Source organism: Lissotriton vulgaris, chromosome 6, assembly GCF_964263255.1.
Source record: "Lissotriton vulgaris chromosome 6, aLisVul1.2, whole genome shotgun sequence".
Classification (NCBI taxonomy): Eukaryota; Metazoa; Chordata; class Amphibia; order Caudata; family Salamandridae; genus Lissotriton; species Lissotriton vulgaris.
In genome coordinates this window covers 362,934,415-362,956,455 of record NC_141694.1, presented here as the reverse complement: position 1 = coordinate 362,956,455, position 22,041 = coordinate 362,934,415, and the positions used below count along the sequence as shown (strand labels likewise).

The following is a 22,041-nucleotide window of genomic DNA, read 5'->3' as shown; positions in this document are numbered from 1 at the left end:
CCGCACAAGGGATCCACAGACCAATGAAGCCTGCAGTGCCGCAGCGTAGGCTGTCATTTGGGCCCTAGTCGCCTCCGCGCCGGCAAACGGCGGGTAGAGAGGCGCCAGGCGGGGGCACCTGACCCGGGGGGAGCCGGCGCCCACCGCAGAAGGAGGACAAGGCCTTGGAGACATACTGAAAGACCTACCAGCCAGTGAGCCACGCCCAAAGGGCTACTGCGAAAAAAAACCTCATAATTGAGATTATGGGAAACAAAAAGAAACAATTGGCTAAGCAAATAGGTCTGACACTGGTGGTCACAGAATTTTTGTTTTGTGAATACATTTTTTGCTTTGACAATTTTTTGTAAAACGTTCTAGTTCTGGGAGCTGCCAGGCCCTCAACATTGTAACAAACACTGACAAAAATCGCATTTGGTCTCAAAAAGCACATACTGTCGCAGTAGTTTCTGGCGCTCAACAAAACTACTTGGTATGTAGATATGCTCCTTATGAATGAGCTGAATGTGGTCACTCATAGTAAAGCCAGACGATAGATAAACACAAAAGTCTTAGTTAACACCGGACTTAATAAGAGACCTATTCGTTCAGAAAGCCACAAAAGTGCACCCATGGTATATGTCCTGGTATTAATGCAGATTTCATGAATTCAAAAGAATTAACAGAAGCAGGCCAGGAAATTGTACTCCCAGAAAAGGTTTGTGAAACTGCATTTTAGCACGAGTAAATATGCATTTGTATATTTGCTAACGCGAAAATCTGTAGGATATTTACAAGTTCACTTTCCAGTCAACCACTTTTTTCCCCATACCTGAAGACGGTTTACTTCTGCTATTATTGGGAGTAAATTTCCTACCTTTCTCAATATGGGAAAAGATTAAAGAAGAGCTGGTGAAAAATCATAAATCATGCAAAGTTAGTAGTTAAATAGGACCCAAAAGATTATTTCAAGCCTGGAACTATTGCTTACCGATACTCTAGCCCCAGAAAGGTGGAAAAATAAGAGAACCGCTAACATTCAATGCGTGGCATAATCAGAGAGATTATTATTGGAGCTCTTATATAATGAGATTGCAGCCACAATTTGTTATCGCGCTACAGGACACCAAAGGGACGAGTGAATTTTATTTTCTTTACAGGACAAGTATTTTTTTTATTTTTTTATTTTTATTTATTTAAATATGATTTTGGAACTCCGTGGAGATCCACATATTACATAATAACAAACAAAATATGATAAAATGTAACCGTATATAAACAACTTATACTAGCAAAAAATATTCAGAATTAACATACCATTCATCTAATACAATTCTAAAAAACATTTAAAGAAGTTAAAGATTCTGTTGCAAAAAATTTCATTTGGAGGACTAAACATTGCATCTATCAGGGATCTTGCAGATAAGATACCAAACTGGACACATACGGGCTTTACCCAGAGACGGCGATAAGCCATTAATGCTGGACAAACTAGCAGGACGTGCATAGAGTCTTGAACTGAGACATTGCAGAAGTTACATACATTAGATATGCCATGCCATTTGGCCAACAACTTATTCAGGGGAAGGAGATCCTGTCTAAGAAGTAGCCAAAAACGGCGTAAACCGTGGGGTATGTTCCAGGAAACGTAAGGTTGTATTTGTCTAAATAAACAAGAATCAACAGCTTGCGTAGCCCCCTTCTTTTGTATAATCAAGTTGCGATCCCTTTCATAGCTTAGCTTCCATGTGGCTTGTTTTAATGTTAGTTTTAGTTGGTGCATGGAAAGGTCTAAAAGAGTAGCTTCCTCCAAGTCCAAGAGTGTAATGGCCTTCCTATAATTCTTTATAAGAGTCGAATGCTCTTTTAGGGGGCCCATCAACTCTTTTGTAATTAGGGATCTTAGAGTGGCTGACTTTCCTTTGATTAAACAGATAACCCAGCGAATAACTCCTGCTAGGCCCTGTGCCCAGCTACTTCTTAGATCAAATTCTAAGCGAAGGGCTGCTGCACTGCAATTATTATTAACCGAAGTTAGGCTTCTCAAGAGGATGCCCTCGATAGTGTCCAAGAAGCCCCATTCGGCTGAGTCGATTAATTCTACGCCGTAAAGCAGAGTTGGGGGGACTTTTGCCCGGAAAGCCTCCAGCAGGTGAACAAAATGTCTTTTGCCGGTTGATTTGTACAATGCTCTTAAGCCATTTCCCTGAGACTTTGCCTTACGGGAGCTATTTTCTATGTGGGATTTGTTGCTCAAGTTGCTGTTAACAACCTTGCCCAGGAATACATAAGTTTTTACTCTTTCTAGTTTTTGGCCTCCCAGCTAATGTGCTCCAACTTCAATTTTTTCCGCCCCTCCATACACATTATCTTGCTTTTGGAGATGTTTATTTTCAGGAAATGCTCTTCGGAGAAAGTGTATAATGAGTGCAGACGGTTGTTGAGACCTTTTGGGGTAAGGTCTAAAATTAATATATCGTCCGCATACATTAAACAAGAGATATGTCTGTCTCCCAGGCGTGGCGCAATTCCTTCACATGCAGATATAGTAAGGGGGAGATCGCTAACGTAAAAAGAAAATAAGAGGGGAGCTAAAAGACAGCCCTGTTTAAGGCCATTCGCCGATGGAATGAGCTGGGATAGGCCCCTTCCTCCCCCCAACAGCACTTTGCACCACGTGTTATCATGCAGATCCTGTACCAAACGTAGGAGTCTATGAGGCATTCCCAAGGCATGTAGTTTTCTCCACAATACTTGTCGGTCGACTTTATCAAAGGCCGTGGAGAAATCTATGAATGCCGCATAGACTCTCCCCTTTCTGGCTCCAATGTATTTGTCGATTATTACCTGGAGGGCGGTTAAGTTGTCCATGGTCCCGTGGTTTTTCCTAAAGCCTGTCTGCTCGAGTGGAAGAATATTTGAAGACTCCACCCATGCGTTTATTCGTTTGAGCATACATCTTGTAAAAACTTTGCCGATTGCATCCAGCAATGCAATCTGGCGGTAGTTCTGAGGGGATAGACGATCTCCCTTTTTAAACAATGGAACCAGGATACTTCCCTTCCAGGAGGGTAAGACCTTACCTCTTAGTAAACAAATGTTAAAAATTGGGCAGAGAAGCGTACTCCATTTAGCCCTGTTCTGTTTTAGTACGTTAATGGACAATTCATCTGGGCCCATAGCCCCTGAACGCCTCATTTCCCCGATAGCTAAGTCTATGTCCTTTTCAGTAAAAGGCTCTAAAGGTAAACTCATTTCAGCTGGACATTCTTGGGGAAACAGTATTATTGCTTGCATAAAGGTTAGAGACAAAATACCTCCATATTTGTTCCTCAATAGGGATGGGTAGAGGGCTTGTTCTCAGTCCGCACCCCTCACCTATAAGGGACCAAAATTGCCTAATTTCCCCGTTAATAGCAGCTTCTCTTATTTTTACCCAGATCGCATCCTCCTTTTCTTTACGTAGTGAGGCTAAAAGCCTTCTCCTTTTCCTTTTTAGCATTGTTATTTGTTGTGCTATAACACCTGTTCTATTTAAATATTGGGCCCTTACTAATTTATTGATTTCTATGTTGAGCAGTCTCAGAGGGCAGGGGAATATACCAATGGACTTTTTCTTATTCAGCTTTTTTGCCCCTGTTATCACCGACTTCAAAAACAGGGAGAAATTTTCAATTTCATAGCCGTACCAGGAAGGAAGCTCTGATATTGCTACATCGAGCATTGCTTCCAAATTTCGATGTGCCCTTGCATTCCAGTAGCACCTTCCTGATTTAGTACCAAAGTTTGTTTGATCACTATTCAGAGACCACTGATCACATTTAGAAGACTTTACATTTATCGAGAAGAAAAGGATTCTATGGTCACTTAACGGTGTATCGATCACATTGATGTCCTTCAGCAACTCAAATGATTGGGTCCCCAGTATTACATAATCAAGAATTGATTCCCCTTGGTAGGATTTATGCGTGAAATTAGCTGGGGAATCCGAAGGGAGTCTCCCATTTGCAATAATCCCATCCGTTTCTGCCAACTCATTTAGTAATAGTTTGCCACGTTTATTTGTTTTCATATTTTCAGGGAATGTTGCTCGAGGAATATGGAGAGTTTCTTCTCTTATTTTGTCACAGAATAAGGTTAAGCTAGAGGTGGAGATCTTGCAGTTCATGTCCCCAACTAGAATTATAACCGTTCTTGGATCTTTCTCCCTAATATTCTGAATAAGAAGGAAGACCTTTTTTAAGATTGCGTTAAAACCAGCTTCTGGAGGTATATAAGCATTTATCAGAGCCAGACAATTACCAGCTGTGGGATTAGAGACAAATAAAATTACGACCTGAAAGAGGTTACTCGGGTCCATAAAATGTTCGTAGTCCCAGTTTTTTCGGTTTGATAAGAGGCAAGCTACACCCCCGCTGGCGTGTCCTTTTTTATTTGGAGTAGCGCTACCTTCCAATACATAATAGTCTTTCCCTATTTGAATATTATCTGTACACCATGTCTCCTGGAGGCATATTATATTTGCCTCTAGGGACAAAAGGAATGCTATTTTCTCCGGACTATTTTTTAAACCGGCTGCATTCCAGGAAATTATAGATAATTCTTTGCTAAAGGTGCGGATTAGATAGTTGTTGACTTAAGGATTTTTCAGCGAGAACTCTGGGAAGCCAGTTCCATTGGGCATTTTCCTCTCCAATAGCAGATTGATGAGAAAGCAAGGTAGAGTTAACATAGGATACTACACGGGAATCCTTAGACTTACATATCTTTAACTCTGTGATCTCTCCCACCTTATTTATATTACCTGTTGCTGCTTGCAGCAAAGAAAAGGGGGGCTTCTGTTGAGTTTGGAATTTGGGAACATTGTTTTGTCTGGAATGCCCTAACACCGGAATTACATCTATTCCTCTGCTCTGCAGATCTTCTGAGCGTTGCAGAATTAAATTGGCTACTAACTTAGAATGAAACTTCACCCTGGTTATCGTCCCTACTTCTGATTTTAATAATTGAACCCTATCTAGATCAGCTGATTGTATGAGTTTCAGGTTGGCAGATTCTTGAAAATATTTAAGCAGGAGGGATCTATTCAGGATGCATTCAGCATCAAAAAGTGGAGAAAATTCTACCCATATGGTGTCTATATTTTTCTCCTTAGATTCTGTTGAAGACACACCTCTTGCGGCTGCTCCCAGGAAAGATGTTGCAAGGGGGTTAAGTAATGGAGCTACTTGGCCGAGAGGATTTTGCTCCTGTCCTGAACATGTTAGATTTTTAGGCCCAATTATATCCCTGTTGTTGGAAACTTGGTGACAAAGGGTATTTATATCGGTTGTTAATGATGGAAGGGGGGTGGGAATAGGTAGTAATGCAGGAGTAATCAGAGGCGGAGGGGCGATATTTTCTTTAGTAGTCTTATTTTCTGGGTTTTTATCTTTTTCAGCTGCCACCTGAATTTGATATACCTCGTTCTGTATGGGGGAATTTAGATGATTTCTAAAGAGGATTTTCCTCCGCCTATTTTTTTCTATCCGTCTCAGTAATTTCCTCTTATTCGTTCCGGTCTTTTTTATTATCTCAAACTTCCCTTTATTGCTATTCTCTTCCGGGATAGCGTCCGCCTCTCTGTCCCCTTCTCCTTGTTGTTTCTTAAAAATAGGGAAGAGGTCATTCCCAGTTTTTAGCGGGAGTTCCCCATGAACTTTAATTTCAGAGTCGTTAACTAAAGAACAGTTTGGGGTAGGGGAAGGCTGGATAGCACTTGTTTTTACATCCTCATGTTCTCCATTTGTAACATTGTTAACTGCTAGTGATTGATCTTTTATTCCTACCTCATCTAGATCTAAAGAGGAAGAGGACATCTCCTTCGGGACTGCATCCTTCTCTTTTTGAATCCCCAGCAAGACTTTTAAAATTCGGGTCACTGTGTCAAGTACGCAGTCAGATCCCCCCACAAATTTTTCCAGTAGTTGTAAGATAGACGACAGTAAGTGTTCTAGTATATGGAGGGAATCAGAAAAAGGTTTGTCAGTTCCCTTACATTGAAGTGCATTTATCCCGGTCAAATTTAAATTTGGACTCGTGGAAAAATTTGAGTGTGAGGACTTGGAAGGGGTACTGCTGTAAAGATGTAAGCCAGCATGATTCGACATTACCGGGGTATTCTGGTCTATCTCGGCTTTGGCCGGATCAGTCTCTAGATACCTTTGACATAGGTCTTTATCCAGAATCATTGGAGACAGCCCATTGTTAAAAGACACTTTTGTTAGTGATATATTTACTGTCTGGAGGGCATCATCATGTGGAATTATCCCGGTATGCAAGTTATCTTGTTCTATGTCTTTTTTTGTTTATATAACTACCTCAGGTACAAGATCGATTTTGTTTTTCATTGTGGAGAATAGGGGAGGAGAGAAACCACACTCGGAGGATAATGGAGCTACTCTTGTTGCCACTGAACTATTGTCCACAATTACCTTGCTAATTTCAGGCATCTCTCGCAAGGTATTGGGTACAATGTCCAAATGGATAGCTCCAGAATCCTTAGTGTCCATTACCTTAGTGTCCACCCCTATGGCTTTGTTCTTGCCCTTATCCCAGAGATTGAAAAGCTGGCAGGTGCTTTTCAGATTAGTGGCCTGACTAAGTTTATTTCGGAGGGGATTCGATCTGGTTTTTGAGCTTGATCTTCCTACCAGTATTCTCCCAGACCTTAATTTCTTTGTCATCATCACAGACAGATCTAAATTTCATAAACTAAACCTATTTCAAGCAGTCTATATCTACAGAGTCTATGTAGGTAGCGCAAAAATTCTATAACTTTTCACAAATAGGTCATAGAGGACAATACAATATGTGCAAACCCAGATGTTGGAGGACTGGCCTAGCCTAGCCTTCTCGTGCCTCTGAGGGCCTCAGAGGGCCCGCCCTTCTCCCGGGCGCTTCCCGCGCTGCGGGAGTGTAACTGGAGTAATATGGACAGGGTGGTGAAGGGGGCGTGTCCACCAGGGAGAGCGTCACCAGGTGATTCCGGTGAGTGGATGAGCAGGGACTCTTGGGAAACAGAGTCCTGCTCTCAACACACTCGCAGCCCTGTGGTGGTGATGCCCTCTGCAAATGATGCCGGTCAGCACAGCACAGTAGCGCGAAGCGGGACCCGCGGAGCGGGTCCGGCGAGATGTAGCGTCTTTCTGTGGGTCTTTTTTACCTGTTGTTTGCTAAGGGATACCTGTTGTTTGCTGTGTGGATTATCGGCGCTGGAGGCGACTGAAGGCTTTCCTTGCTCTGTGAACTCGCTGAGGCACAAAAAGACCCACAGAAAGACGCTACATCTCGCCGGACCCGCTCCGCGGGTCCCGCTTCGCGCTACTGTGCTGTGCTGACCGGCATCATTTGCAGAGGGCATCACCACCACAGGGCTGCGAGCGTGTTGAGAGCAGGACTCGGTTTCCCAAGAGTCCCTGTTCATCCACTCACCGGAATCACCTGGTGCCGCTCTCCCTGGTGGACACGCCCCCCTGCATTCTGCCAAAAGAACGTGGAGTCCGTTTCCTCATTGGATACCTGTTGTTTGCTGTGTGGATTATCGGCGCTGGAGGCGACTGAAGGCTTTCCTTGCTCTGTGAACTCGCTGAGACAAGTAGATTTATGAAGCTACCCATTCCATGGACAAGTAGATATGTTATTAGATTCCACATCCTTGAAGCATTCAGTGCAATGTGCTTTGCATTTTTTTGGAAATGAGCAGTGAGCCATCATTCCAGGAACTGAACATGCTATTGCAACATTAGAGTCATCAGTCTGCAATTCTACAAGATGCTGTAAAGCGAATTCTTATTTACACTATCCCATTCTCTGCTGAATCTACATTCATTCTATGCCACACTTACCAACCAGTTTGATTTACAAAGTTTTGTGAGGACGGAAAGATGTTCCCATTGTGAAATTATGCACTTGTTACGCATATGGTCTGTCATTCTAAATTACATATAGGGTAAATTACATAAATACATTATTTGACTTCCTAAACTAACATTTTGTAATTTGTTTGTGCAGCATTATCAAAGTTCTACTTTTTTAATTACAAGTGTAACAAAGGCTTCGAGTGGGCATTTTGATGTGAAACAAAAGCCATTAATACATACCCATGTAAGTAAACTTATTCTCATCAAGCTGTGGTACATCACAAAGTTTGATGCACCGAGGACGTTTCGGTTCGGATTGCACTTCAGGTAAAGATGAAATCTGGCCATGTGTTCTCTTCTTTGGACTGGACTTTTCAATTTTTATATCCTTCTTTTCACATTTTACAGGCAGGTGAACATCATTTGTTTCTTGAACTGAACACAAATTGAAAAAGTGTTTCTGTACAATTTAATAACTCATTAATGAATGTTAAATCTACTCAAGTCAAAGTCAATACGTTTGCATTCAATTAAAAAAAAACAGCTTAGAAAAATAAAGAATACTATAGTAAACTGCAAAATACACCACTCAAAAGGCTACTTCAAGACGCTCCTGCACAACCACCCTTTTGTGGGTCAAGGGCTGAATTTAAGTGGGTAAAGAGGGAATATACCAAGCTTTCTTGCTTGTGTGCCCCATTTAGAAATCCTGCCACAGCACAGTAATTAGTATTATGTGCTCGGGGTAGGCCCAAGGACGGGTCTACACATTTTTCTTACATTGTCCTAATTTTGCACAACAACTTTTCTGCTGTGATCTTTTGCACATATTTGATTGCACAACAATGTTTGATTACTTTCTCTGAAACTACTTTATTTACACAGCTAGTTCAAATATTCTAACTTCATCCACGGGGCAACAGGGCTATCTACAATACCATTGCTAATCTATACGCACGTCACAAGAATGCTTTCTATTATAAATAATGAGCATCCCAAAGATTAGCAGAGGAGGCACTTCAGATGACAGTTTCCCTGCCTGCTGAGACTTCACCACACATCTCCTTGAGGGGAGTCCAGTTTGTGACCAGTACGGGCTCCTAAATTCTCTCCAGCCTGGTAATGGGGTCGGATTGTCCCTTAGGGGGATTCTTGGCTTCACACCTACACACACTCTAGGTTCACTCTGAGTAGGGGTTGCATAGTAGGAGTACGCCAGATTACTGCCTTGTTTGTATTCCTGCATAGAAACACTGTTTGAGTACCATGGTAGAACTGTATCAACTATTTACTCTTTTGGAGCTTGTAATACCTTGCATCTGCCTCTTTCTACTGATCATCCAAGCACATATATTTTATACAAGAATAACGCTGGTTCGATAAATCTGTTGAAAACGTCCCAGCGTGTATTCTCTGTATACTTCTCAGAGCACAAGTATGCACGAGTGACCGAGCAAAGGGTTCTGATCTGTTTCCACGATCCCGAGGAGTCAGGGTAATCATGTTCAGTGGTTGCTAGAAACCATTTGCTCCCTGGTAGTTAGGGGGCTTACGGTTGCACTGTGAACTAGCTGGTCGGTAGCCAACATATCCTGCGTGGGTGCTAGGAATCAGTCTAGGCACCTCACCCAAAGTTTATGTTGTCCAACAAATGTGCAGGTCCCTCGGATTAGTATGAACTACACAACAATAGCAGGCTCTACTATGCAAATGGAGGAGTACCAGCCTCATTAACCGTCCTCACTCCGCTTTGAAAAAAAGCTTGGACCAAACCATTTTCACTGATTCATGGATAGAGGCCAGTCGAATAGGTCAAAAGCATACTTCACTCCACTCTTGATAATGATTTTTTTAAATTTACCAAATTATGTTCTGTGGATTTGTAAAGTGCAGGTAATCACCTGCGAAGGTGCCCAGGCGCGAAGTAGGGCGAGGGCCCAAGAAAGGAGGGCGGATGGCATCATGCATGTTTTTTCAGGAAGACTCAGGTCTTGAGCTTCTTTCGGAAGTCCATGAAGGGGGAGGTGGTTGTGAGGTGTACAGGGAAGTCGTTCCAGGCTTTGGCTGCAAGGTGCGAGAAGGATCGTCCCACACATCTGGTATTCTTGATGCAGGGGGTTCATGTGTAAGCCTAGAAGACCGAAATAAGGTGCTTGGTGGGTTGGTAGTGGATGAAGTATGCTGGTCTGAATTTGTGTAGGACTCGGTAGACCTACGTGTGCAGCTTGTATTACATCTTTTCTGGACTGGGAGCCAATGGAATGTGTTGAGGTGCTGTGGCAGTTTCGTGGAATGTCCAAAATAAGTCTGGCAGAGATTTTCCGAGTGGTTTGGAATCAGCGTAGGACAAGGACTATGATTCCAGTGCACAGGTCATTTCCAGATTAGAGTGTGCTTGTGATTAGAGTTTGGGTGAAAGTTAGTCTGGTGTTCATAGGATCCATTTGAAGTTGTTGCATATCAGTCACAAGATGATGAGAAGGCAGCGTTGATCTGTTTATTCAGGGTGAGGTTGGTATTTAGGATGAACCCAACGTCCTTGACATGATCAGTAGGGGTGGGTAGGGAGCCCATTTCAGATGGCTGCCATGAGGCATGCCAGGGGGAGTGGTTGTTTCCGAAAATCAAGACTTTTGTTTTGTAGGACTTGAGCTGAAGGCAGATATTACTCATCCATGATGCAACGTTGCTCATGCAGTTGGGTGTAGTTGGTTTTGGTGGTGTTGGATCGGTCAGTTAGGGAGAAAATGGGCTGAACGTCTTTGTCGTATAAGATTATGCTTATGATGTGCAATCTGAAAAGGCCTTCGAGGGGTGCCATGTTTACACTGAAAAGCATGTGCAGAGGTGGGAGCCTTGAGGAACCCTACAGATGAGAGTTTGGAGTTCTGAGGTGTAGGGTGGTAGGATCACGCATTGTGTTCTTTCTGTGAGGAAGGAGGCTATCCACTGAAGGGCTGGCCCATGGATGACCAGAATGTGAAGTCTTCTGATGATTGTTTTGTGGGAGACTGTGTCTAAGGATGCAGAGAAGGGAGGAGAATCAGGTTGGCTGTTTTTTTTTCAGTCAAGGATGCTTCTGATGTCATCGGTGGCTGTGACAAGGACGGTTTCAGTGCTGTGGTTGGGCGGTAGCTTAATTGAGATCTGTTGAGGATATTGTGGCGCTCTAGATGGTCACAGAGTTGAAGTATGAGGGCTTTCTCCAGATAGGAGTGAGATGGGTCTGTCGTTGCCGAGGGTGTTTGGGTCCAGTGACTGTTTAACAGGGCGGTGACTTGCATTTTCCAGTTTTCTGGGAATGTGGCAGAGGTTAGGGAAGAGTAGATGATTGCGGTGACAGCAAGAGAGAATATGCGGTTTCCTAGGTTGTAGATTAAGTGGGGGCTCCTGAGTGGATGGTTTTCATCAGGCTGGTGGTGTTTATGTTCGAGAGGGGTCTCCAATTGTTGATCTTCTGTTTGGTGGTGGAGTCCGGCTGGTCGAGGAGGTTCAGCTCAGTGTGCCAAGGGTCGAATGTTTGGGAGAACTTGGCGATCTTCTCAAAAAAGAGTTAGACAGTGAGGTCCATCACAGAGTAAGGATAATGTTACTTACCCAGTAAGCATCTGTTCTTGCCATGTAGAGCTGTAGAGTCACATGCTTTGCTTACTCCTGTTGTCTAGTGTTGGGTCCAGATGTTTGCAAGTCGCTTTTCTTCGAAGAAGTCTTTCCAGTCACGAGGTAGGTGACTCCTCCCTTCGGTGATAGTGCGCATGGGCATCAACTCCTTTGTTAGATTGTTTTCCTGCTGAGGGTGAGAATAGATATGTCCATGCATTTGTATATAGAGTAAGAGAGAGAATTGCAACAGGTACAGGTACCCGGGGAGGAGAGTGGGCGCATGTGAATCTGCAACTCTACATGCCAAGAACAGATGCTTACTGGGTAAGCAGTCCGTTCGAGGCATGTGAGCTGTAGATCACATGCTTTGCATAGATTATACAGCTGTATTCTCCCAAAGCGGTGACTAACCTGTAGCTGTTGTAATTGTCTGAAATAGTGTTCTAAGTACTGCCTGTCCCAAATTAGCTTGTTGTCTCGCTAACACATCTACACAATAGTGTTTGGTGAATGTGTGCGGTGTAAACCATGTTGCAGCTTTACAAATGTCAACTAAGGGCATGTTTCCTTCGAAAGCAATAGTAGCACCTATTTTTCAAGTGGGATGCGCTCTAGGGGGTATTATTAACGTCCTCTTTGCTTTTGCATAACAAGTTTGAATGCATTAAACAATCCATCTGGCAATACCCGACTTGGATATGGGATTGCCCTTGTGTGGTAGTGCAAAAGCAACGAAAAGTTATTTAGTCTTACGAAATGATTTTGTTCTTTCAATGTAACATAAAAGGGGTCTTCTGACATCTAAGGTGTGTAGAGCTCATTCTGCCAGAATCAGGTTGAGGGAAGAATCCCGGTAATTCAACTGACTGATTGATGTGAAAGGCATATACTACCTTAGGTAGAAATTTGGGGTTAGTACGAAGAACCACTTTATCTCTGTGAAGTTGGAAAAAGGGTTCTTGTATAGTTAGTGCCTGTAGTTCACCAACTCTCCTCAGTGCAGTGATTGCAATGAGGAAGGCAGTTTTCCTGGAGAGAAACTGTGGCTCACATTTATGCTTGGGTTCAAACGGTGGGCCCATTAATCTTGTGAGGACTGTTGGAAGACTTGGTGGTAGAACTCTTGAGTCCTTCCATGAAAGCTTTGATTACTGGAACTCTGAAAACCGATAAATGCTGCCTATTTTGTAGACACGCAGCTCTTGCAGCAAGATCTAGTCAGATAGAAGTGTAAGATAATCCTGACTGCTGCAAGTGTAACAGGTAACAAATGATATTTTTTATATTGAAGCATCAAGAGGGTGGATGTTGTGGTTATTGCAATAGATAACAAAATGTTTCCATTTGGCTGCATAACATGCTTTTGTAGTAGGCCTTCAAGCCCCTCTGATGATGTGAATACAGTCTGGTATTAGATAACCAAACTATGACTTCAGGAGCCAGATCGCGAGATTCAGTTGTTTGGGATCTGGGTGTCTGATTCTACATGGCTGTGTGTGAGGAGACAGGATGCGAGGTGCAGCTTGTGATGTGGAACTAGTGATACCTCCAACAGGGCTGTGAACCACGGTTGACGGGTCAATGTGGGAGATACTAGGATCAGTATGAGGGAGGTTTGCCTGAGTTTCCAAACCTCTAATGGAATGAGTGGGTGAGGCGGAAAAGCGTAGGCAAATATCCCTGACCAGTTCATCCACAGTGCATTGCCTTTGGACAGCAGGTGTGGGTACCTGGATGCGAAGTTTAAGCATTTTTTGCATTTTGGTGTGTGGCAAAAAAATCTATTTAAGGAACTCCCCAACTTTGCAAGTATGGGAGGAGAACTTGAGGGTGAAGTTCCCATTTGTGTATTTGCTGTCTCTGTATGTAAAACATAGCTGTCATGTCTGTACAAACTAGGACAGCTTTGCCAAACAGGTGAGTCTGAAATGCTTTCAGCGCTTTAAAGACTGCTAGCAGCCCTAGAGGGTTTATGTGGAGAGATTTTTAATGTTGACTCCACAGGCCTTGCACTGTTTGTGTCAGGTTCGCAAACTGGACCCCCCCCCCCCCCCCCACCTGATACCGAAGCCAGGCGACCAGCGCTTGCCACAGCCCCGAACCTGTGCCATGCGACCGGCGGCACGGAGAACAAACAGCATCAATGCCGCCAAGAACTACATTACTCAGGAAGCCGTGCGCGTCGCGCATCGGACACAGCATAAATGACAGCAGGTTGCAGCCTGTCTGTGACTGTTGTGGTGCTGGGGGATGCATGGGGAGGGGGGCTGCTTGTTGGGGTGGATGGATGAAAGCGGCTTAGTTGGGGTTGGGCAAGCGTGGGTGGGGGGGATGGGATTGTTCTGTTTCAGAGACTTTTTTGTTGCTTTGCGGTGCGGAGCGATTGTTGTTTGAGGCATGTGTATCAACTGGTGAGGATGACAGCGATGGACGTGCAATCTTACAAGTTGCTAAGCAGTATGCGACAGATGTGATTTATTTTATGCCCATATGGCAGGGGAGAGGACAGGTGGGGTGACGACTCCTGATACACTGCGATTCCGGACATGGAATGTGCGGGGCTTAAATGACCATCGCAAGGTCCTTAGAGTTCTCCAGTATTTAGCGAAGCACAGGGTAGACATTGCGATCTTGCAGGAGACACACCTAACGGCACATAGTCCTATCCTTGGTTATAGAGGGCTCCGTGATAATAACCATGCTGCAGGTTTTATTACTCGCGCCCGGGGGGTCCTCACTTGGTTTATTCCTAAGTCCTCCCTCGCTTGGACGCCTGCGACCACTGATAGCGAGGGACGATTCACGATTACAACCTGTTTTGGCAAATGTCTTGACATGTGTATAGTGAACACATATGGTCCCAATTTTGATCTTCCTGAATTTTACATGACACTGGCTCAGAAGGTATATGCGCTTGCAGACAGGATTGTTTTTTGGGGAGGTGATTTTAACCTGACTATGTCCAGCGCTGGACAGGTCGGATGGCCCGTCCCAGATGCCTTCGGCCTCTGCACGCACACTAGCTACACAATTGACTAATCTCGATCTGCTTGATGTCTGGCGACATAGGTACCCATTGCAGGGAGGGTTCACACACTACTCAGCTCCTCATAATATTCACACGAGGATAGACTACTGGTTTGTTTCCTCTGCTTACCTGCGGGACGTGCGATCTTGCGAGATCCTACCGCGGACCTACTCGGACAATTCGCCTTTACTGCTCTCCTGCTCGGTGCCAGTACGACGGATACCGCCTTTTTCCTGCCGTTTTCCCCCTTATTCTCTGCTCGACCCCCTCTTCAAGGAGGAACTCCTTACGGGGCTGGAGATTTTCTTCGAGACCAATGTGGGCTCTGTTGATTCGTTCCAGTCGGTTTGGGAAGCGTTTAAACTTTATGCTAGATGAGTTACTATCTCTAAGCAAGGAGGCGTGTTAAAGTCGATCAGGGGCCGCCTTGACCTCTTGGAGCGGAAACTTCGGGACCTGGAGGAGCTGCGCCTCTGGTCTGGCGACAGCTCTGTTGACCGAGAGATCGCTGGGACCCTCCAGGAGTACAACGACGAGGTGGATTTGTTAATTAAATACTTAGGGAAGTATGCCGTTGCCAGGACTTACTGTGAGGGTGAGCGTCCGGGCGCAGTGCTGGCCCGCTTGGCTAAGCGGGGCAGGTAGCGCTCTTCCGTTCCGATAATGAGATCTGGCGACTCCGGGCTCCCCCTCTCTAACAACGAGATAACTGAGCGCTTTAGGGACTACTACGAGGCTTTGTATGCCTCCAGAGGACCCGCTCTGGAGGAAGGTATAGTGGACTACCTGTCACACATAGAACTTCCGTTGCTATCTGATATGGACCGTAATTGTATGGCCCGCCCCTTTGAAAGAGAGGAGGTGGTGTTAGCCCCGTCCTCCATGAGGGGTGGTAGCGCCCCGGGCAGCGATGGCCTTACGGTGGCTTTCTATAAGGCTTTCTCTGATTTGCTGCTTTCTCATCTGCTCTGCCTGTTCGATGATATGGCCAATTCAGGCTCTATGCCACCCTCCATGCGTGAGGCTATAATTGTGGCAATCCTTAAACTGGGCAAGGACCTGAATGACTGTGCCTCGTATCGCCCACTCTCCCTGATGAACATAGATACGAAGATCTTTGCTAAAGTGCTTTCGAACTGTTTACATCCTCTGGTCACGACCCAGTGGCCCTAGAGCAGTCTGGTTTTGTCCCCACACGCAATCTTGTTTACAACATTAGGACGTCTTTGCCGATTTTCAACATACTCGTCCAGACGTGTCGGCTGTGGCCGTATTTTTAGATATGGAGAAGGCATTTGGTTCTGTTGAGTGGACTTTTCTACATCATGTTCTTCGCAGGATGGGTCTTGGCCTTCACTTCCTGCAGCTATTGTCGGTCCTGTACACCAAACCGAGGGCCCGGACCCTTATTGTTCCTCTGACCTCTGGTCCCATTGAAGTTGGCAGGGGCACGAGACAAGGATGCCCGCTCTCCCCGATACTTTACACTTTGGTGGCTGAGCCCCTTGCCTGCGCCCTTTGTGAGTACCATGGACATCGGGGTATCCGCTTCCCTACGTATAAGCTCATTGTTTCTACTTACGCGGACGATACGCTTCTTTACGTTCGAGACCCCGAGAATAATCTTTCCCCGGTATTGCGAGAGGTGGTCCTGTTTGGCGCTCTTTCTGGCATCCGGGTGAACTGGACGAAGTCGATTATGTTTCTGCTTACAGCGGCTACGGTGCAGTTTGAGCCTGAGTTTCCACTACAGTGGTCTACCAAGGCGGTGCGATACCTTGGCATCCGGCTCCATACTGATTCGGGGATCGTTCTCCGGGAAAATTACGGCTGCGCGGTTTCGAAGTTGGAGGATGATGTGGAGAGATGGATTTCTCTTCCGCCGTCTCTCTTGGGGCGCATCGCCTTAATGAAGATGGTGGTACTCCCGCATTTTCTTTTTCTATTCAATACTATCCCTATGGTCCTGTCTGTTCAGTTCTTCCGCAGGCTCCAATCGCTGCTAGTGAGACTTGCTTGGGCGGGTAAACAATCCAGGGTCTCGTGGCATATTCGACTACGACCATATGCGGCGGGTGGGCTCAACGCCCCGGACTTGGAGCTCTATTATCGTGCAGCGCAGGCTGCTCATGCTTACTTGTGGATCCACGGCCCACAGGACGCCCCTTACGTCCGTATTGAACGGATTGTCGCTGACCTGACCCCTCTGCGGCCCTGCTAACACAGGCTCGGGATCACCGCACTGGTCTGGTCGACTCCTTGCTGTCGGTTACCCACGCCTGGCACTTCATGGCGAACGCCTAGGCGTGTTCACTACTATACTCCCCGAGCGCGAATCTTGCGTGGTGCTACTGGATATATGACGTTACCACGCGTACTTTTAGCACGCATACCATTACCACACATTTTTTACAACGCAGGTCATGTTACAACGAAAACCTTTACAACGCAAAACACTACAACGCAGATACTATTACAACGCATACCATTACAACGTAAGTATAGGTAAGTATATGATATTTATATATATATATATATATAATGTAAATAATTTTGTTTTAATTATTATATTTAATTATTTATTATTTAATTATTAAATAATTTAATTAATAAAAATAATTTAAATTTTATTATTTGTAAATATGTTAAAAATACCCCTGTACCCCAAAACCCAATCCCAACCCTAAAACCTAAAAATACCCCTCTACCCCAAAACCAGCCCTAAAACCTAAAAATACCCCCCTGTACCCCAAAACCCAAACCCAGCCCATAAACCTAAAAATACCCCTGTACCCCAAAACCTAAACCCAGCCCTAAAACCTAATACCCCTGTACCCCAAAACCCAAACCCAACCCTAATACCCCTGTACCCCAAAACCCAAACCCAGCCCATAAACCTAAAAATACCCCGTACCCCAAAACCCAAACCTAGCCCTAAAACCTAAAAATACCCCTGTACCCCAAAACCCAAACCTAGCCCTAAAACCTAATACCCCTGTACCCCAAAACCCAAACCCAGCCCTGAAACCTAAAAATACCCCTGTACCCCAAAACCCAAACCCAGCCCTAAAACCCAATACCCCTGTACCCCAAAAAACAAACCCAGCCCTAAAACCTAAAAATACCCCTGTACCCCAAAACCCAAACCTAGCCCTAAAACCTAAAATACCCCTGTACCCCAAAACCCAAACCCAGCCCTAAAACCTAAAAATACCCCTGTACCCCAAAACCCAAACCCAGTCCTAAAACCTAAAAATACCCCTGTACCCCAAAACCCAAACCCAGCCCTAAAACCTAAAAATACCCCTGTACCCCAAAACCCAAACCCAGCCCTAAAACCTAAAAATACCCCTGTACCCCAAAACCCAGCCCTAAAACCTATATATAAAATTAAATGATATACTTACCTATACTTACGTTGTAATGGTATGTGAGTTGTAGTGTAATGCGTGGTAAAGGTATGCGTGGTGAAGGGTTCTGCGTGGTAATGGTATGCGTGGTAAAAAATTGGTGGTAAGAGTTGCATACCGGTGCTACTGGTTGAGTCCCTGTAGGGAAAAAGGAGTGATTCGGGCACTGGAACGGCATCCATACTATGGGTGACTTGTTCTCTGGAGGCACGGCGCGGATGTGGGCCGAGGTGAATAACGCTGTGAAGGACCCCCCCTTCCAGTTCCATAGGGTGCGTAGCACTTTGCGTGAATTTCTGGTGCCGGATATGGCGGAGCCGGTGACGGTCACTGCCTTTGATTATGTGGTCACGGCCAAGACTCCACTATGATTGAATTCCAATCTTTATCGGATAGCCCAGACAGAGCTGTATGCGTATTAAACCAAGCCACGATTGGCCTGGCAGCATGACCTGGCCACCGAAATGACAGAGGACCTCTGGGGCTATTGCTGCGCCAGCGTCCGCAAAATCTCTTCATGGTCGCCATAGGCTCATGCATTTTAAATTCCTGTACAGGACATACTATACGAGGGAGAGGCTTCATAGATATGGGCTCCGGAGAGGCTTCATAGATATGGGCTCCGCTAATCCCAGAAGTGTGAGAGGTGCAGGACCCCTCTGGCAGATCTCCTCCACGTTGCATGGTCATGTCCCACGGTCTTTTCTTTTTGGCAATTGGTCTTTGCTGAGATTAATAAAACGGTTAAATTGACACTAACCCCGGAACCCTTACTGGCTCTCCTGGGCTACTCCAAACCCTTGCGCTCCTCCCAGCGACGTATTGTGGATATGGCGCTTCTGATGGCCAAGCGTTGTATTGCCAGGGCCTGGATGAGAGGCCCCCCGCCTACGGTGCGAGTGTGGAAGCGGGAACTGGTTTATTGCTGCACCCAGACTGAGCTCTATAGTGACCTGATGCCTCCCAAGAATAGACCTAAGAACTTCTGGGCGCCAGTACTGGAGGGTGCGGTTCATATTGAAGTGCCTGTTGAGACTGCTGTGACTACTGATGAGTGGGATGGCTCAGTGGAGGTGGCTCCTGCGGCTGACCCCGATACGCTTCTGGAGGCTGAATCATACGTGTAGGAAGTTCTTAGATGCGAGAGGGTTACGTGGATGAGTGGATGGCCCGCGCACGCTGACCACTTTCCCTTTCTTTATGTCTGCTCTGCTACACTTGCTGTGTTGAACAGTTTCCAGGAAGAGGTATTTGGTATCTGAGAAACTGCATGCTGATTGCTCTGTTAGATTGTCTACATGCCTGTGCTGCTATTTTTGTTTTTACCTTATTGGTTAACTGGAAAAAAACAAAAACAAAGTTCAACTGGAAATGCTATGTCATCTTCATCCATCATGTACAGCGTCCACTTGGGATGCCTTTTCCTAATTCGCCGCCGGACCCCCGGGATGTCAGCGGATGGGCTGTGTCTCATTGAAGATTGTTCCTTTTGATATACGCTGCCGGCCCCCGGGTTGTAGGCACGCAGCTGTGGTACATGTGTAATATTCAATAAAATCTGTTGAACTTTATAAAAAAAAAAAAGAATTTTTAAATGGACAGCCGCCAGGGAGGAATGCCGTCGGATATTGCCGGAAGCTAGCAGAGACTCGCTTTCCTCGGGAGAAGCGCACGGCCAGCGCTCGTCTCCCCTTTTTTTGTTTGGACCCTTGAATCACTTCCAGGAACCTTTCCACACGCTACGCTCGCGGAGCGTTCTACCCTGCGAGGAGCACCCCAGTGGCTGCCTGACTACTGCAAAGGGGGTATAAAGGAGCAGCGAGGACTGTTAGCTGCCCTCCCACGCAGATTACCATAAGAGACGTTTATAGGGGGTTCTCATTGGCGACATTAACCGTGGGCTCCCCAACCCTGCAGCTTGACCTTAACCCTACCGCAGCAAGCGGGACTCGAGAGGCATTGTCGGCCGTTTCTTTGCACGGTGCCCTCCGTTGGTGAGCTACCGGGACGGGTGCTCTTGCGGAGGACGGTTGGTCCCTACGGTTCGCTCGGCACTGTCGGCCAAGGAGGAGTTCCGCGAAGAAGTTGCTGACCGGTAAAGGGTATAGTTGACCTTAAGTTTCCTTTCTGTGGCTTTATAGGATTTACGCTCTTTCTTGGATGTGCCGTTAAACATCCCACCATTTCTTTACGCAAAGGTTTGCTGCGTGTTTGTGCGTGCTATACGCGTAGCTTGGAAGCGCGTAAAGAACTCATGCGAGTCTTTCTGTGTAGGTCCTCACCCGCATCAGGTCGACCCTGAAGACCCAGAGGTTCACATAATATCCGACCTATAAACAATCGTCTTCCTGGTCGGCTTGATCACGCAATGGCCACAATGGAGGATGTACTGGTGGCTTTGGCTGCAGTCAGAGCCGAGCTGGACGCATCACGTCAAGAAACCGCGGATCTCAGGGCACGAATGTATGGGAGCCAAAGGAACCCGTTTGGTGCAGGGGCTGAACACACCACCACACCAGCAGCGCTGGTAGTAGAAATGCCGGTTTCCATCCCGTTGGCAACGCCGGAGCAAAGTGCAGGTGTTTCTGACACAAGTGGCGTTGCACTTCTCGTGCAAACCCAAGTCCTTCCCCACCAACCAAGCCAAAGTCGCATTCATGATCTCCTACTTGGCAGGAGATGCTGCTCAGTGGGCTGTGCCTTTTGTGAGCAGAGACGATGCTCTCCTGCACGATTGGGAAGCGTTCCGGGTGGCGTTCATTAAGGTGTTCGATCGCAGGGCCGACTCCTACACGGCAGATAGCGAACTATTGGAGCTACGACAGGGCAGCCAGGAGCTGCTACATTACCTGAACGCTTTCAGATGCCTGGTAGCGGAAACCAACTGGCCTGACTCCAAGAGGGTATCGCTCTTCCACCAGGGACTAAGCGATGAGCTGAAAGACGTCATCGCGCAAATAGACCCCCAGCCGGATACATGTGAGGGTCTGATCGGTCTGGCCTTGCGGCTGGAGCACCGGATGGGTGAGCGACGCAGCGTCCATAAAAAGGGGGACAAAACCCCGCTTGTGAGAAGCCATCTAGGGTTGTCCGAGGCCTCTCCATCTCAGGGGCCTGAACAGATGGATATAGGAGCCATCAGAGCCAGAGCCAGTCTTACCGCCATGGAGAAGGAATCCCGTCGCAAACAGAGCCTTTGCCTGTACTGCGGGAAGAAAGGCCACTTCGTGCACGAATGTCCGGCGAAACCTAAGGCCAGTAGATTCTGTTCTGGAAGGCTAGTCACAGCGGTGGTAGACCCCCAGTTGGAAAACTAAAGGACTCCCGGAATAGAGAAGGGGCTTCTCGGAGTCGCAGTTACATCCCTTCACTGCTCAACACTAAACCCACTGAACCAACGGCACCTCTTCATCCCCCTGAAACTGCTGGTGCAGAACGAATAGGTTTCGGCGGCTATGATCGATTCAGGGGCCACGGGCCTGTTCATGGATACGGAGGAGGCACGTCGCCTGGGCATTTGCCTGTTACGGAAGGAAGTACCGGAAGACGTGTACGCCGTGGATGGGCGCAAACTGGTCTCAGGACCGATCGGCCAACACACAAGAGAGCTACAAGTCAGGTACAAGGGAAGACACCAAGAAGCGATAGACTTCGGCATCATACGAGCCCCACAGTACGGAGTCATCCAGGGCTTGCCCTGGCTACAAAAACACAATACATCGATAGACTGAATCACCAGAGAGGTCGTCCTGGATTCACCTTTTTGTCTACGGCATTGCGGGCTATTACTGAACATGGGAAGGCACACACAAGCCCCGTTCCAGGAAGTCGCCACGGCAGCAGAAAAGACGGAGAGCCTTTCGGCCGAGTACCATGTGTATCAAAGTGTATTTGATGAAGTCCAGGCAGAGGTGCTACCCCCACATCAGCAGTACAATTGCCAAATCGACTTGGTACCAGGAGCGTGTGTACCAAATGGGCGTTTATACGCTCTAACCGAAACCAAGAACCTCCACCTACGCTCATATCTGGACAAACTGCTGGACCTGGGGTTCATCAGGCCTTTCAAGTCTCCGGCGGCATCCCCCCTCTTTTTCATCCCAAAGGCCAACGGGGAGCT

At 46.3% G+C, this 22,041-nt stretch overlaps 1 protein-coding gene across 4 annotated transcripts in view; it reads right to left on the bottom strand.

Moving 5' to 3' along the window:
- Nucleotides 1-22,041, bottom strand: part of LOC147707339 (ribonuclease H1-like) — a 687,926-nt gene that overhangs the window by 560,153 nt on the left and 105,732 nt on the right. For 2 of the 4 annotated variants that reach the window (XM_086926384.1, XM_086926382.1), the window contains exon 3: nucleotides 8,121-8,315. The exons of the other annotated variants lie outside the window; for them this stretch is intronic. In XM_086926384.1, coding sequence (XP_086782510.1) covers nucleotides 8,121-8,315 — 195 coding nt within the window. The remainder of the gene's footprint in view (nucleotides 1-8,120; nucleotides 8,316-22,041) is intronic. 4 annotated transcript variants of the gene reach the window in all.